This window comes from Sprattus sprattus, assembly GCF_963457725.1.
Source record: "Sprattus sprattus genome assembly, chromosome: 4".
Lineage (NCBI taxonomy): Eukaryota > Metazoa > Chordata > Actinopteri > Clupeiformes > Clupeidae > Sprattus > Sprattus sprattus.
This window is the reverse complement of record NC_137923.1, coordinates 10,472,278-10,489,188: the sequence shown is the minus strand read 5'-3', so window position 1 is coordinate 10,489,188 and position 16,911 is coordinate 10,472,278. Positions and strand designations below refer to the sequence as shown.

Sequence of the window (16,911 nt, the reverse complement as noted above, 5' to 3'; positions counted from 1 at the left end):
CTGAAGCTCCTCTCTGCTTGTGCTCCATGGACGGCCGTGTGAGGGATGGCCTCTGAGTGACACGCAGCTCCCAGTTCTGAGCAGCAGCTGCAGCCATGGACTGGACCGCCAGCCTGCCGGATAGAGGCTGAACACATAAACACACACACACACATAGACTGATGTGGTATTGCCCTCTCCAACTCCGTTTCCGTTTCTTGCAGGACTACAGGTAAGACTCTGGTACACATATTCTCTTGACTTTACTAATGTTGGCTGTGGGCTTCCAGCTGGAGCCTTTTTTTTTAATTATTTTACATGTTGGTTCATTGTTGGTATAATTTACATTTAATAAGGGGTTATAGGTTATGATGTTTATTTAAGATACAGCGTGTGCATGTGTGTGTGTGTGTGCGCGTGCGTGTGCGCGTGTTTGTGCACTTGTGTCTCACGTCAAGTCCTGTACAACATGGCCTCTCTCACCCTTCCAAATCCATTATGAGGGCGCTAGAGTGTGTAGTAGTTGTATGTGTGTGTGTGTGGGTGCCATAGGAAGTGAAGGTGAATGAGCAGGGTCCTGTTACTCTTTCCTCCCGCATGCCTTCAGCTTCTGCCTGGTCATGTGACTCCCAATGGCCCTCACACAGACAACCCAAAAGGCCAGCCCCCACCCTCACTACCCACTGCTTGGCCAGCCAGTGTGTCACCCATCCCTAGCTCTCACTCTCTCCCCCACTCACTCTCACTCCTGTTTCTTTTCTCATTCTAGCTCTCTCTCAATCACTCCATTCAGTATTATTCCATAATGTAAGAGGGCAAAATGTTAAGATATATTATGGACAGCTTTGGCATCAGGACATTTCTATGGATAATACACACACTGCTTGTCTAAGACACACACACACACACACATAGACACACACACACACACACACACACACACACACACACACACACACACACACACACACACACACACACACACACACACACACACACACACACAGAACACACACACACACACACACTGTGGTTGTCTGTTCTTACAAGAACAGGAGAAACGTCAGCGTTGAGTGTCTGGGCAATTGTTTATTTTTTCTGTCTCCACAAAGGCCTCATAGTGGTGTAGAGCTGAGGTAGGGCGCTTTGTGAGTGTGCGTGTGCGTGTGCGTGTGCGTGTGCGTGTGCGTGCGTGACGTGTGTGTGTGTGCCCTACAAAATGCAAATGAGAAATTCTCATTTGCTCTATGTGTCTGTGTGTTATCTGACTGTTCCTGTTTGCAACTGGTCACTGCGCAGAAGAGGGCATGTAACAGACTACATTTTTCAAAAGGGGGGGGGGGGGGGGTTGCTGATATCCATCAGGGGCCATGGATCTATATTTACCCCAGAGGGTGAGAGAGAGAGAGAGAGAGAGAGAGAGAGAGAGAGAGAGAGAGAGAGAGAGAGAAAAAACAGACTGAAGGACATGAGAATAAGAGAGTGAATGAGGGAGAGAGAGAGTATCAGTGAGAGACTCTAAGTATGGTCAATCGGTAAAATGGTGGACATAGTTGAGGAGATGGAGAGTGGGAGACTAAGAGAGAAAGAACAGTAGAAAGAGAGAGCTATGTGGAGGAAAGAGAGGTGGTAAAGGGAGGCAGAGAGATAGAAGAGGGGACTGAAATAGCACTAGAGTGTGCTTCTTATGGAGTGCTTCTGTGAATGCCTGGAAGCCTCGGGTGGTGGGCTAGGGGGCAGGTAAGAGGAAGAAGCTCAGCCAGAGGGGAGGGGAGGAAGTATTATTTTAACCCCTCGCTTGCTCATATCCGTCTAAACTGTCTTACACACACACACACACACACACACACACACACACACACTCACATTTACACAACCTCACATTTACAAGCACTCACATGCACACAAACTCACATTCACACATACTCACACACACACACACACACACACACACACACACACACACACACACACACACACACACACACACACACACACACACACATGCCACACACAGCATGTGTATCCACACATGTGCACAACAGATACATGTATACACACACACACACACACACACACACACACACACACACACACACACACACACTCACATTTACACAACCTCACATTTACAAGCACTCACATGCACACAAACTCACATTCACACATACTCACACACACACACACACACACACACACACACACACACACACACACACACACACACACACACACAGACACACACACACACACACACACACACACACACACACACACACACACACACACACACACACTTGTCATTCCTAACACCTCTCTTGTCTCTCTCTCATATTCCCTCGCTCTCCATCCATATGGGAATCGCCTTACCATACTCAAGGACACACAGCATACCTCTCTCTTCACATATTGCCCCCTGCATGGTGCTTCCTGCAAACTGTAAGGACTCCTGCTTGCTACTTCCTCCATTAAGTATTGCTACCTGCACATTATACAGAGGTCCACTTGTAATTCACATAGTTCTTTCTCCCTAGTATATTGTCCACGTTTTGTGCTTTGTACTGCATTCTGTTACCTCTGTTGACTCGGTGGCTCAGAGGTAGGAGCCCAAGGCTAACATGCTCATAACACAGATGAATGATGTGACAAATCTGGAGTCGCTGTGAGTAGTGAATTGTGGGATTGTTGTCACTAGTGGCAGCAGTGATTGTTGTGAAGTAGTCTATCGTGGGTTCACTGTGAACACTGGATGCTGGCACGTTTAGCGGGGGTCATTATTATTGTGTGGGTTACTATGTTACTGTTTTCAAGTCTCTCTCAGTTTTTTAAAGCTGTTTTTATAAGTGTTTGCTCTCTATCACTAGTCCCCCCCCCCCCCCCCCCCCCCTCCGTTGCTGTCATTCTTATCTTCGTTCCTGTCTTAGCACTGTTATTGTGGAGCGGAAGAGAGGGTTATAGATTGACAAGCTGATCAGGCAGCAGGCATGATGATGCAATCACTGAGGCCTGTACACACAGCACCTCTGTTCCTGCATACACCCACGCACATCCACTCGGACAACTCTCTCTCACACGCACACACACATACAGTGACTAAGATTACACACAGACGTACATGCAAACACACAATACAACCCACATCCGCTCACACACACTCTTTTGATTCATTAACTTTCCATCCACCTACACATTCACAGGCACAATGTAGAACACAGACACCCCTGATACACACATTTACACACATTGGTTGAAGGACCAGCAACCAAACTCCACCCCCCCCCCCCCCCCCATCCCCCCCTATTGTCCAAACCCATACTTGTCTTTCTGTTTTAAATGTTTCAGAGTTGTGAGCGTGTGTTTATACACAAAGGCAAGCAGAAGCAGGCATAGTCATTTGTCTTTTGAGATGTTAGGTGTGAACCTCTCTTAGACGTGACCAAAATAAATATAAACCATACAAAGCAATGTTTTCGTTTGAATGTTAAACTATGTCTTGACATGTTCTATTTTTGGAACAACTTTGAGGCAAACAATCATTAACATTCTGCTGAAGCAAACCCCTGGATAGGATGTCTCTGTTACCCTACATGCACACGCACACACGCACACGCACACACACACACACACACACACACACACACACACACACACACACACACACACACACGTACACACACACACACACACACACACACACACACACGTACACACACACACACACACACACACACACACACACACACACAAACACAGAAAAAAGCTGCATTATTATTTGTATTATTATTATTGCATTTTCTCTGTTCACTGTCTGCTGCGGCCCAGTGCCATGGGAAGTGAATTGTAGATGGTCAGTGCAGGGAGCTTAACTCATGAACTGAATGTCTGGAGGAGGATTCTTTTAAAGCTAAATAACTTTAGTTTTGCTTTAAGTTATTCCGCTCTATATATTTTCAAATGTGTAGTACTTTCCTAATAGATTACTCATTGGGTATGTGTTTTCACAGTCCTAGCTTGTCTCACTCACTTTCAGCAGTCTACCTGCTTCAGTAGCTCAGTGTGCTGTGGTGGATGCTGTGTGTGTGGCTATAGTACATCCCCCCCTGGTGGAGAGGAGTGGTGGTACACAGGTATGCATCTGGGTGGCTGGATAGCTGTGAAGGATTAGTATGATGATAATGCCGGAAGGGAGTGCTAGAGCCACACACCGACTCTGTAAATGCTCGCCCCCACACATACACCCACACACAATCACACACACAAGTATGCTGAAAGGCAGGCATGCATAGTGGAGTGAGGACATGCGCCTTCACATGACTGCAGGCTTCTCCTACTATCATTTTACAACATCAATATTATTTTACCAATTAGTTTGTCCCATAAATTATTGACAGGTTTCTGTATGCTTTCAACATGGCATATGTTTTACAGGGTAGGCTTTGGCATTATGTGCTGTAGAACCCATTTTCAGGTAATACTCTCAACTTGAATTTGTGACAATGTGCTCGTCATTCAAAAGAATCTGGAAGTTAAAGGTGCAGAAAGTCGTTTTATGTGTCAAATAAATGAAAATGCTTCTGGACTTCACAATGGAATCACAACTACACAGTGTTTCCCACCATGTAATGCATGTCCTGGTCCTCTTAAATTGTCAACAAATGCAAAAAACAAACCACCACTAAAATGGGGTACAAAAACAAGGACAATAACGAGACAAGAACGTAAAACACTCTGAAGCTTTTCAATTTTTTCACAAAAAAAAAAAACTCAATACAACACCAATTAAAGGTCTAGTCAGTCGTAGAAGTGTGTAGTCAAAGCTAATTGCTGTAATATGGATATAAAAAAAAAACATGGATTTTGAACAAAAGTACTTGAAATGAATCTTGAGTCTGAGTTGTTGCACTGGCAGTGTGCATGTTTGTTGCGGTTAATATCCAGTGACGCTGCAACATATCGTTTCTGGGGCATAGCCAGACCGCTGGGCCGTGACCTCAGCCAGGCCAGATTTGGCCACAGCAGTGTGGATGGTCACAGGAGGGAGAGAGAGAGTGCAGCAAAGGGGACTTGTTGCCAGCCTCCACAGACTCCCTGCAGACCACAGCTCTGATGAGTACTGTGCTGAGGACACTGGGTCTGGCTGGCTCAGGCCTAATCTTCTCATCTATTTGTTCTCCCTCCTCCTCCTTCTCCTTCTCGTCCTCCTCCTCCTCTTCTTCTCTGCTCCTTTCCAAAGTAATGGCTCTCTGAGGTCATGTCACGTCCTCGCCAGGCCCAACTAATTTGGCCAGAAAGGTGACTCAGTATTACATTGGCAGGCTTGAAGAGTGTGTGTGTGTTTGTGTGTGTGTGTGTGTGTGTGTGTGTGTGTGTGTGTGTGTGTGTGTGTGTGTTATGAGCCAATGACATCACACTCTCAAAGCCTCATTCATGAGTAAACACATATTAAAAAACCCACTGCACACATTTGGTGACCTCAGCTCACACGTGAGCACATTTGTGACCGATGCATCCCTAATCCCCCCCCTTACTCTCTTCCCCTCTCCTCCCTTGTTAAAAACCCCACCTGTTGGCCCCAGGGGCTCTGAACTAACTCCACACTCCTCTGGGCCACCAGCCCTGCCGCCGAGGCACGTGCCCTCCCCCGCCGTTCCTAGAAAGGCAGCTTTGGCCCCACGGAGGCCAGGGATTAGGCTGTGCCGCACTGTGTGTCCGCACGGCTCAGTATTTACAGCGGATTCTCTCACCTCGCTAACCCACCTTTTATTTAGTGGGTAGAGCGAAAGCTTTCTGGGAAGCGTGGATGATGAGCGAGGGCGTGGACACAGGCTTTGCTGCTGTTTCGCCCCAGAGGATTTTCCTGGTGTCGTGGTAACGTCAGATGCAGCTACCTTCGAATCCCAGCAGGACACGGAGGGATTAGGCGGATGGGGGGGGGGGATTCCATTTGGGAGAATGAGTGAGTACTGTGTGGGGTTTAGTGTACGAGGCCCTACACACAGGCCTTACTCGACCACAAGATGAAGGAAAAACCTGCTGAACTACTTGTCAGTTTTATTAGGACTGTGGGTGCTAAGCAGTCTGAACGGCCCTGCAGTGAAATAAAATGCCCCGTTGCAGATTAGGATTTTTATGGTACCACAGTCTGGTAGTTTTTGAACACTAGCATGCAGGCAGAGCTGAAACATGACAATAAATGTACACTGGCACCTCTGCAATGTTGCCATCATCAGCCCATTTTACTTTCTCTCTCTCTCACTCTCTCTCTCTCCCTCTCTCTCTCCCTCTCTCTCTCTCTCACTCTCTCTCCCTCTCTCTCTCTCTCTCTCACTCTCTCTCTCTCTCTCTCTCTCTCTCTCTCTCTCTCTCTCTCTCTCTCTCTCTCTTCCTTTCTGCCACCAGTCGCAGCATATGGAGAGGATCTCCCATGGGGAGATTAGTTTTTGAGATATGAGTGTGCACGTGCCGAAACCGTCAGCCCTGAGCAGTGAGAGCGTTGCATGTTGTTCAGGTGGCTGATTAAATAAAGGATCAAGGCAGAATCATCAGGGGAAATGATATTGAAGATTACCACATTCTACATGTCTGCAAGGGAAATAGAATAGCTTCACTGATGGAAGTATGATGCCATCCTCTCGGATTCATTGACCTCAATCATTTAAGCAGAGGGTTTCAGCTTCAGCTTCACGTGGGTCAGGTGGGAACAACTGCAGCATCGTCTCATAGTGGATATAGTCTAGAGCATAGAAGTAAAGTTGAAAAGGGTTTTGTCAGCACTACTGAAAGGCTACAAAACTGGTACGAAACTATCGACACGCAAGTGGTATGATTCCGATATTTACGTAAACTGTCTTATGCATTTGTGGACGTCTGCTTTAGTTTGTTTGGTGAGATTCAAAATGATAACTGTGATTCGTTGGTAATCCACAGCCCTTGCATTTCCGGAGTGAGAGGTCCGTGACCGTATGCCCCCAACATTTGGCGAGCAAGCTGTCCGTGACGCAACCCCCACTTGCGAGGTCGTATCCCAGTTTCAGAAGCACTGATATAGGGAATAGGTAGGGACATCTAATTGTCATATATGACAAGCATTTCATTTAATGAGTTTTTTTTTAGAGGGCAGTTTTACTGAGGACCTCGTCGTCTTCATGTTGAGGAAGCAGATTGTCTGTATTGGTGGAGTGGAAAGGTGTGACGAGGTGTGTGTGTGTGCACACCCAAGTAGAGTACGCAGTGCAGGCCAAGCTGGACCGCTCTAAATACATTCTCCATACCTGCAGACTCCGAGAAGGCAGCGTGGCCCCAGGGATACCATCCAAGCCTGTTTAAAAGCTTTCGCTGATCACCCACCAGCCCTCATAAATGAACTGCATGATGGGAAAGTGGCGGCTCCTCCGTGGCGAGACGGATTGCTGTTCACGCCACCCACGGCCCACCCTCTGCTCCAATCCGGATTGGTTCTATGGACTGGAACACCAAAACCTGGTCATCGAGAATGCGACCCGAAATGGTTAACTGTGTTTATGACCACTGGTTGGGCGATGTTCAGTGTTCTTCTGTGACTTCATTTGTCCTGGAAAGAGTGTAGTGCCGTCAGCCCATAATGATTTTGTTATTATGGAGAGTGAGTTTTGGTACATTTAAGGGAAGTCCAGCCCAGTCTAGACTATCTCTGCCCAACCCAGCGTGGCTCCACATGGACCACAACACTCTTACCCACGCATCCAGGCTGCGTTCTCATCATGTTTCCCCTCTGTGTGTGTGTGTGTGTGTGTGTGTGTGTGTGTGTGTGTGTGTGTTTTGTATGTATGCATACTGTATATAGTCAATGTGATTGTATGTCAGTGATTTTGCATGTTTCTTTAAGTATGTCTGTGTGTATGTGTTTTTATATATGCAAGTGTCTTCATTTCAGTATGATTGTGTGTGTGTGTGTGTGTGTGTGTGTGTGTGTGTGTTTGTGTGGCTTTAGGAGGATATGTGCTAGCAGCAGGGGGGTGTGCTACTGTTGTAAGGACACACGGGGTATCTGGGTTTAATGACTCGGCCGCTGCTGATTCTGGAGCCATCTGGTGTGTCTGTGTGTGTGTGTGTGTGTGCGTGTGTGTGTGTGTGTGTGTGTGTGTGTGTGTGTGTGATGAGCGGGAGAGATATGCTGATAATAGACTGAATGTGTGGAAAGGAAAACAAATTAAATGGGGACATGTGTGTTTAAGGGTGGTGCTGTGAAAGCTTGGACGACATGGCTGTTTCTTATGTAGGGAGGAGGCGAGAAGCTTACACAGATAGGACATGATGAAATGAAGAGAGAGACTGAGAGAGAGAGTTTGTCCTCTCTCTGTCGCCTTGAAACAATTGTATGGTTTTGGGGCTACATAAATAAAAGTGGAGTGGAGTGGAGGTGAAGAAGGGAGAGAGGGGTGGGAGAGGGAGGAACGGAGGCAGAGTTGCACTCACTGACAACGAGTGACCCGGGCAGCTGCCTCCAGAGACCGAGAGTTTTGTGTCAAATCATTGTGAAGAGGACCGCACTGGTCACAGAGGAGGACAAACTAAAGATTGGAGTTTGGAATAAGGAGTGAAAATCACATTGAGTTAGAGAGTGAGAGAGAGATTTTTTGTCCCAATTTCAGTTATTCCTTGATGAGACTGACTGAACTGCTATAGTCTCTACGCTCACAGAAAGGGGTGGAGGGAGTGGGCTATCCAAAGGGGTTGTGGGGGCAAAGCCATAGTGGGTCAGCAGGAGCAGCAGCCGCTAATGGAGGTCAGATATAAGAGGGATTTATTTAGAGCTGAATCCCACAGAATAGACAGAGCCCTGCTGAGAGGAGCCAGAAGAGGAGTGGATAGGAGTTAACGAGGGAGGGATAGAGACCAATGTCAAGAACTGGGATAAAAGAGAGGGGAGAAGAGAACAGAAGGTGAGGAGGTGTGTAGTGGTAAGGAGTGAAGGCTTAAAGAGGAGGTGCAGACCTCTGTCAGTGGGTGGAGGAGAAGCAAAACAGTGGATTGGCCTGGGGGATAGAGAGAAAGAGAGAGAGAGAGCAGATCAGCAGTCAGAAGGGAAATAGACCCCCCCCCCCCTCCCCCTGTACTCAAAGCCGCGCCTTATACCTCCCTGCCCCCCTCCCATCCAGATGTCCTCCCTGGGAGCTCCCAGATGGCCCCCCTGTACGCCGCTTTCACCGCCGTGTTTTTCTCTCCCCTGGATTAAAAACCTCCTCATTAAGAATCCCCCCTCCCCTCCCCTACTCTGCGTCCCTACCACCGGCACTCCATTGCACTCTGATTGGCTAGCTGCCTCAGGAGCACTTCTGATTGCAGGAAAATGCAGCAACGAGGTTGGCTCCGTGTCGTCGGGGGCGTCCATTCAGCAAAGCCCTGTTTGAGCGGCTCTGGCTAAAAATAAAAAAGCAGGTTTAGGGAGGAGAGGACAGCCTGGAGAAAGACTAATATTGTTTCCCCCCCAAAAAAAAGAGAAGACAGAAAAAAAGGATAAAAAGGATTACCCCTGTGGCAGCAAGTGAGCATTCAGGACAGGACTGCTTTTATTACTATAAAAAAGGAAAAACTCCTTGTTTGCCGGTGGTAAGCTGCCTGTCCAGTCGAGGCACACAGCTGTTCAAGAGATGCTGAGATGAGAGCGAGAGAGGGAGAGAGAGAGAGAGAGAAGGAAAACGTGAACGAGAGAAAGAAAGGAAACCGAGAGAGCAGAAAGATGTTGTCAGAGGACGAGAGCTTGTTTGCGAGCCAGAGCTGTTGTCGAAGCTGAGTGAAGGTGAAACGGACTGACAGATGCTGGGAGGATAGAGAGAACATCAGCATCGGAAGGAGACAGAAGGAGAGAGAGCACTGCTGTGTGCTACAAGGACAACATGCACCAGCATTGATCCAGCAGACACTGCTCTGCTTAGTGCGTTAGCAGCTGAGACCCACACAGAATCCCCTTCAGAGAACATCAGGAACAGGAAGCCTGAATCAAGATGAAAGCTGTGGTGATGGTGCTGATGCACCACGACTGAGCTCCGAGGTCCTCGTCCACATACACCTGTCCCATCTTCCTGTCCAGCGCTGGGAGGATAGAGAGAACATCAGCATCGGAAGGAGACAGAAGGAGAGAGAGCACTGCTGTGTGCTACAAGGACAACATGCACCAGCATTGATCCAGCAGACACTGCTCTGCTTAGTGCGTTAGCAGCTGAGACCCACACAGAATCCCCTTCAGAGAACATCAGGAACAGGAAGCCTGAATCAAGATGAAAGCTGTGGTGATGGTGCTGATGCACCACGACTGAGCTCCGAGGTCCTCGTCCACATACACCTGTCCCATCTTCCTGTCCAGCGCCGCCGCGGCCCTCCGCCAAGCCCAGCCCAGATGTCCTGGAACATGGGGGACACCGTCGAGTACCAGCGACTCCCCAGCGACGAGGACGAGGTAGCGTTGACACCCCCCCACCCCTGACCATAGCTCCCTGCCCGTTTGCCCTGCCAGTGGATATCTGTAGTAGGGGTTTCTGCCCTCTAGAGAAGCATAGCGGCGGGCACTGCATGGTGCTGCTGCTCTCTGCTCCTCTGCTCCCCTCTGGAGACACAAGCTGTGGAGGACCGAGGAGGAGGCTGGATTTGTCAAACGCAGATAAACAAGCTGTCTTTCCTTTGTGAGAGCTGGCCACCCTGCTCAACAGCTCCACGTGGTTTCTCGTTAGACTGAGCTAATGTTATGTGTGTGTCCGAGGGGTTATAGTGCTCTGTTATGGCTTTGTGTTTAGAGTGTGACGTTCATGTTTAGGGAGTCATGGCTTGTTACTAGTATGTTTCTTTAGACAGGGGCTGAAGTGGGCTGTGTGTTTTATGTATGTGTGTGTGTGTGGAGGGGTGTGTGTGTGTGGGGGGTGTGTGTGTGTGGGGAGGTGCGTGGAAGTGGTGGCCCAGAGGGCTCGCCCTTTCATTTCCTCTGCAGGTGTGTAACTCAGGATGGGCATTTTCATTTACTCATCCGTCCCCTCTTTTCTCTCAGACTTCTTGCAAAATGAAACCTAACCTAACCTGCCTGAAATGTACCCTGTAATACAGAGCACCGCCTAAGCCCAGTTCTTCTGTTACACTATTGTTGCAAGACCTGTCTTATTGTGAGTATTTGTGTGTGTATGTGATATGTGTGTTATAAGTGTGGGTTTGTAGTAAAGTAAATATGCTGTGTTGTGGTGGATGGTCCCCTCTGGTGCACTCATCACATATCCCATAATGAGACAGAGGAATGCAATCATATGTGGTGGTGAGAGAGCACCAGGACAGTCAAGCCAATCTTCAAGGGTTTTGTCTGAGTGTGGGTTAATGCTTGGATATGTGTGTGTGTTTGTTGGTGTGTGTGTGTGTGTGTCTGCAGAGAGAAAAAAGACGCTTCTATTCTCTGCCCCCCTGCTTGTCATAAATTCTTAGCAATATGCATCATGACCGAGGTGGACTGTGTGTGTGTGTGTGTGTGTGTTTGTGTGTGTTTGTGTTTGTGTTTGTGTTTGTGTTTGTGTTTGTGTGAATGTGTGTGTGTGTGTGTGTGTGTGTGTGTGTGTGTGTGTGTGTGTGTGTGTGTGTGTGTGTGTGTTTGTGTTTGTGTTTGTGTTTGTGTTTGTGTTTGTGTGAGTGTGAGTGTGAGTGTTTGTGTTTGTGTTTGTGTTTGTGTTTGTGTTTGTGTGAGTGTTTGTGTTTGTGTGAGTGTGAGTGTGAGTGTGAGTGTGAGTGTGAGTGTGAGTGTGTGTGTGTGTGTTTGTTTGTTTGTTTGTTGGATCCCAAGTACACCTACTTCTGACTCCCAGGGTGAGAGCATGCACAGACAGCAGACTGTTTTCCTGGCTGGCTTACTGTTCCAACTAAAATCAGCGTGACCTCATCCCCCCCCACGAGAGAGCAAGAGAGGCTGTGATGATGTTTCACTTCTGGGGAAGTGATGCTGACCTCATGCCTATGTCACCAGGTTCTGTTCTCTATCCACTCTCATTCTCCATTTTCTTCTTCTATGTGTCTGTGTTCAAATCTGTCTCTGTCTATCTTTCCCTTTTGTCTCACCTGAAATGTAATTCACCCATTCATATTTAATGGGAGCCGCGCTGTTTGTTCTCCCCTATAGTAGGCCCCCCTTCCTGAGGGTGTAATCTGGCTAGTCTTTCTTCTTGCCCCCACTGGGCCTCAGAGCATGGGATAAAGGGATGACACAGGGTCTGATCTAAGCTTCCTCCCAAACAACCCCCCCCGCCCCCCAAAGCAGAGCCGTTTTTGTGGACGAAGAGCTGAAGTGTCCTGTTTGGTGAAACTCAATAGTCACACATACTGTACGTTATGCGTACACTTGCTGAGTGATATACACATAATATATGAACTTTGCTGATGACTGACTGCTTAGAGGTCCATCGTGTAATACTATAGAATAACCGAGCAATTAAATGCATGCTGACATTTGCCATTGTTATTGTAACCTCTGGGACACATGGCTGTGCGCTGACATATGCATGCGGCCAGGGGATTGTTTGTGTTATTCCTGTATGGAGTTTCCAGACTGCCGATTCCAGCCTCCAGAGCAGGACCTGTGGGAAGCTGTCGCCCAATGCTGCGTATTGTTAATCGCTTAGAGAGCAGAGCGAGTCGAGACGGAGGTCAGGATGAGCAACGAGAGGAAATAAAAGGGACAGAAGGTGTGCAAGAGAAATAGAGACTGTTTATGGAGGGAGGACACTTTTGCTGTTTAGTGGTAAACATTTCCGAGGGCAACGGGTACTTGACTGTGCTGAGTCTACATGAACATCACTCAAATAAATCCGCCCACATGCTGCAAAGCACTAATCATATATTCTCTTGTTTAATGGGCCTCCCATTTTGTACGTCCTCTAACGAACAGATATTAAATCACCCATTTGGACAGAACCATATTATGCATTAATTCATTTTTATCTCTGGTGCGTTTATTAGGCAAGTTATTGTCTGGTCTTGAAGATTCAAATTGAGATTAAAATGCCAAAGGTCACTTCCAACCCACTGTGGAAGCACACTGCTCCCCCCCTGTGGAACATTGAGGCATTACAGCCTGGAGGATTTCACAATCCTGATGGTTCACTGAAATTAACTCGGTGAAAACAGAGCTGGAAGCAATAGACAGGTGGAACCAGGCCTGATGCGATGTGGCTTCGGGTGTCTCTGATTCTAGGAGTCCCAACCTCTCCTCATAACTTTTGAACCAGGGGACTGGTGTTGTTCTTTGTCGGTGAGCAGTGTAGGCAGCATTACGAGCCAGGCATATATCAATATCTAATATTGGCACATCATGATATACAGATATACATTGGTATATCTTATGGTACATTAAAGAAATCATAAATGTCCTGTTGCAATATTTGATGTCACAGGAACCTACAAACATAATGGAGTTGTCGGAATAGGCGTCTGTAGATCATAAAATGACGGTGTTGAATGTTGGAGGGTTTACCAGTTAACTAGTCTATTGTCTTAAAGCTTCTAGCTAAATATAGCTATTAACCTAATAATTATTCCAACTACACATAAGTCTGAACATGAATAGGAGTTCTATGCCATGCTATACAGCGTATAAAGTAGACTTTAGTCGTTTTACCTCAAGAGTATCCCATAATGCTGCAAATAGACTGTGCAGAGTGAATTATTAGGCTGCCTTGGCAGCAGCCCAGCACAAATTCAGTTGTGTTTCTGGTACAAAGCCTTGATACTTTTGCGGTAGGTTTGCTGTTGCCCTTTGAGCTGCATGTGAAGGGCACTAAGACCATGGAGTGGTGTGGTCTCCCAGGGGTTTCTCTCCTGGCTGAGGTGTCAGATGCAGAGCCTCTGTGAGAAGTTTGCTCATCCTCTGCCAATGTGCGAGGCCTCATCCATGCCAGAGGTTACAGTAGGTCAGCTAGTAAGGAGGTTGTCCACAGTGGGGCCTATAAAACACTGTAAAACCACCTCATCTCGGATCATTGCTCACTGATAGTCTATAGACCAAGAGACTCCGCGGGTAGGGTTTGGTGTGTTTAATGTGTCATCTCATTAATCATCTCAATTTCAGAGAGAACATTTATGTCTCTACACTGTAATGTAGTGTATGTACTGAGGTTGGTTATGTTGGCGGAAGGGCTTTCAAAATGTGTGGAGGCTTTAGCAGTTTCTGGGGACTAGTTTACTCTGCAGATGGTTGTGTTTATATAGTCTGGGGTGAAAGAGTCAGACAGTGATCCTTGTCAGGGTCCACCCTCATACAGCTGTCTGCATGTAAAGGTGCATTTTTCTTCCTCTCTTCCTCCATCATCATCATCATCCTCTTATTTTCTTTCTGCTGATTTTCAACCTTTAGCATCTGGCTTGTGCTCATCTTTTTTTGTGTAAACTGTCTGGTTGTTCTTATTGTTGTTGATCTTCCTCTCTCCTCTTCCTCTCCGTCTTCCCGATAGCTCTGTTGAACATTCCAGCTGCATTAGCTGGGCTGGCCTGAGCCGCACTGGAAATTCTTCCTCTCAGGAATTTAATTGGACGCAGGATTCCCAGTTTACCGCTGGTCCCTTCTGTTAGTCCTCTTGTTTTCTTCCTTAGGAGAGAACATGAATCACTTTGTTTACCGCTGGAAATAAATATCTCACATCTGGTTTCATGACTGGCTTTAGGGAAAAGACAAGGGGGAATCGAACCGCAACTTAGTATTTTCTGAGGTCTACCTCTTGTTTGGTGACTGCGCAGTGTTCCATAATAAGAGGAATAGAAGAGGGTTTACATTAAAAAAAAAAAAAAAAAAGAAAGCTGGGTGGATTTGTATGTATTTGGTTGAGATAACCTTTTTGAAGGGATTGAGACAGGAAATAAAGCCAGCACCAAATAAAGGAGAAATTCAGTCTTGTGGGAGGAGAGAATGGGAGGGAGAGCGGACGAAGCAAGGAGCGGCTGGGTCAGAGAGCCAGACTGCCAGAGAGAGGGAGAGGGAATGACAGCAAGAGAAAGGGAGGGACGGAGGGAGGGAGGGAGGGTGGGTGGGTGGGAGAAGCATTCTGGGGTGGTGGGGTAGGGGTGGACTTGTTAAGATCCTAGCATAAGGGGGCCCACAGGAAATGAGCTCTCCATCCTGCTGTTAAATCTGACCTCTTGGCTGACGATCAAATGCTCCTCCATCGGAATACCATAGAGTCTCTGTCCTGGGCACGGGCCGAGGGAGAGAGAGAGGGAGAGCAAGAGAGGGAGGGAAAGTGGGGGCACTTCCCTAGCGTCTGTCTGTTAACAGCAGGAATTACACACTGTGTGAGAGAGAGAGAAAGAGAGCGAGAGAGACAGCCCCAGACTCCTCCGCCTGGTCTGCTTGGAGGGAACGGCACGTCCCACCTCCTCCAACACTCTCTCGCTCACTCTCACACCCGCACACAAGCACGCACTCATGCACACATGCAGTCGTGCAGTTACTTCTAGCTAGAGATGCACACGTTCTTACTTTATTACAACTTACTCCGGGACTCCCCACCCCTCTCTCCCACCCCTTTTTTAAACCCACTCTCTCTCTCTTCTCTCCGTCTATCTTACCAGGCTAGTTCACTTTGCCTGTCTGAGAAGCAAGTCTATGTGTGTGTGTGTGTGTGTGTGTGTGTGTGTGTGTGCGTGTGTGTGTGTGTGTGTGTGTGTGTGTGTATGTGAAAGGCGGAGTGAATAGGAGGCGTATCTATTAATAGCCGTACAGTGGAAGGGATGGAGACAGAAGCGGAAAGTGGCAGAGCCAGCAGCGTTGCTTAAGGTGAAGGACTGCTGCGCTCGTTGACGGGGACTTTGTATGCCTGCACACATCCACACCTGAGAGGATGGAGCTATTCCTGGGAACGGCTGGAGGGAGATGTGCCTGAGGACTGAAAGCTCGGGAGTCACTTGGCATCGGAGACGCTCTCAGTATTTTTGGATGTCCTGAGAAGCCTGCCAAATCAACATTCAAGAGTTCAACATCCCCCCCCCCCCACCCCACCCACCCCTCTCCCCACCGTATGTTGGCTGATTCCCCTCTGGTATTCCTTTTCTCCTTTTTTTTCTCCTCTGAACCCTCCCTCTCATTTCCCTGGGGTTTGTATGCTGTGTTGGCCGTCCGGGTCTGCTGGCGTTTGAAAGGAGCTTATGTGGATTGCCTCGCGATGGAATGTAGTTTGCTGGCTGCGAGACCAAAGAAGTCCGCTCTTTCCCCGAGTGTTTTGCTTCTGGACTTCTTTTGTCCCACTTGTGCTGGGGACCCTCACTGCCTTGAGTGAGAAAGAGTCGCTCTGCGTCGTATCAACGACCCCCTGCCCCCGTCAGGATAGCACCGCTGCACCCCGGCGTTCAGGATGCGCCGTTTCGACAAACTCAAAAAGACTTTCCCCTTCCTCGCACATTTCCATGTGTACAGAGTAAGTCTGGTTTTCTACTTTTTGCAGACTTGATCAGAATGATGAGCAGGTCATACTGTATGGTCATAAGAGAGGGAAGTCGAAATCAGAGACGAGGCAGGAATGTCTACCTGCGGGGATGTAAAAAGTTTGTGTGTGTATACCATGCCAAGCAACTGTGTGTACGTGAGCGACTGTCAACTAGCTCAGTATTTTGCACGTGTGCTGGAGCTAAGCATGTGCATGACATTAACTCTCTGGTAGAAAGGTGATTCTTCAGCCAAACAACTTGCCGACCAAACTTCATGAATTCATTTACCTCAGAAAGTTTTGATTCTATGTGGGCTTCCACTTTTTGATCAGCTGTATTTAAAGCACACCAAAATCACTTCTGTGTGATCATAGTGTTTTTATTCAGGGTGTAGCAGTTCAGCATCCAGACCACTGGCCCTTGTCCAAGTATGTAGCAATGGGCCACATGGGATTCGGTCGTGCAACTTTCTAATAGTACAGCCCTAACTGCATTTCTGTCCGGCACCGCTCCACC

At 47.7% G+C, this 16,911-nt stretch overlaps 1 protein-coding gene across 1 annotated transcript in view; it reads left to right on the top strand.

The window, feature by feature from the left end:
* Positions 1 to 16,086: 16,086 nt before the first annotated feature.
* Positions 16,087 to 16,911, top strand: part of tnk2b (tyrosine kinase, non-receptor, 2b) — a 33,010-nt gene continuing 32,185 nt past the window's right edge. The window contains 1 exon segment of the mRNA XM_080837401.1: positions 16,087 to 16,385. Coding sequence (XP_080693527.1) covers positions 16,323 to 16,385 — 63 coding nt within the window. The 5' untranslated portion in view covers positions 16,087 to 16,322.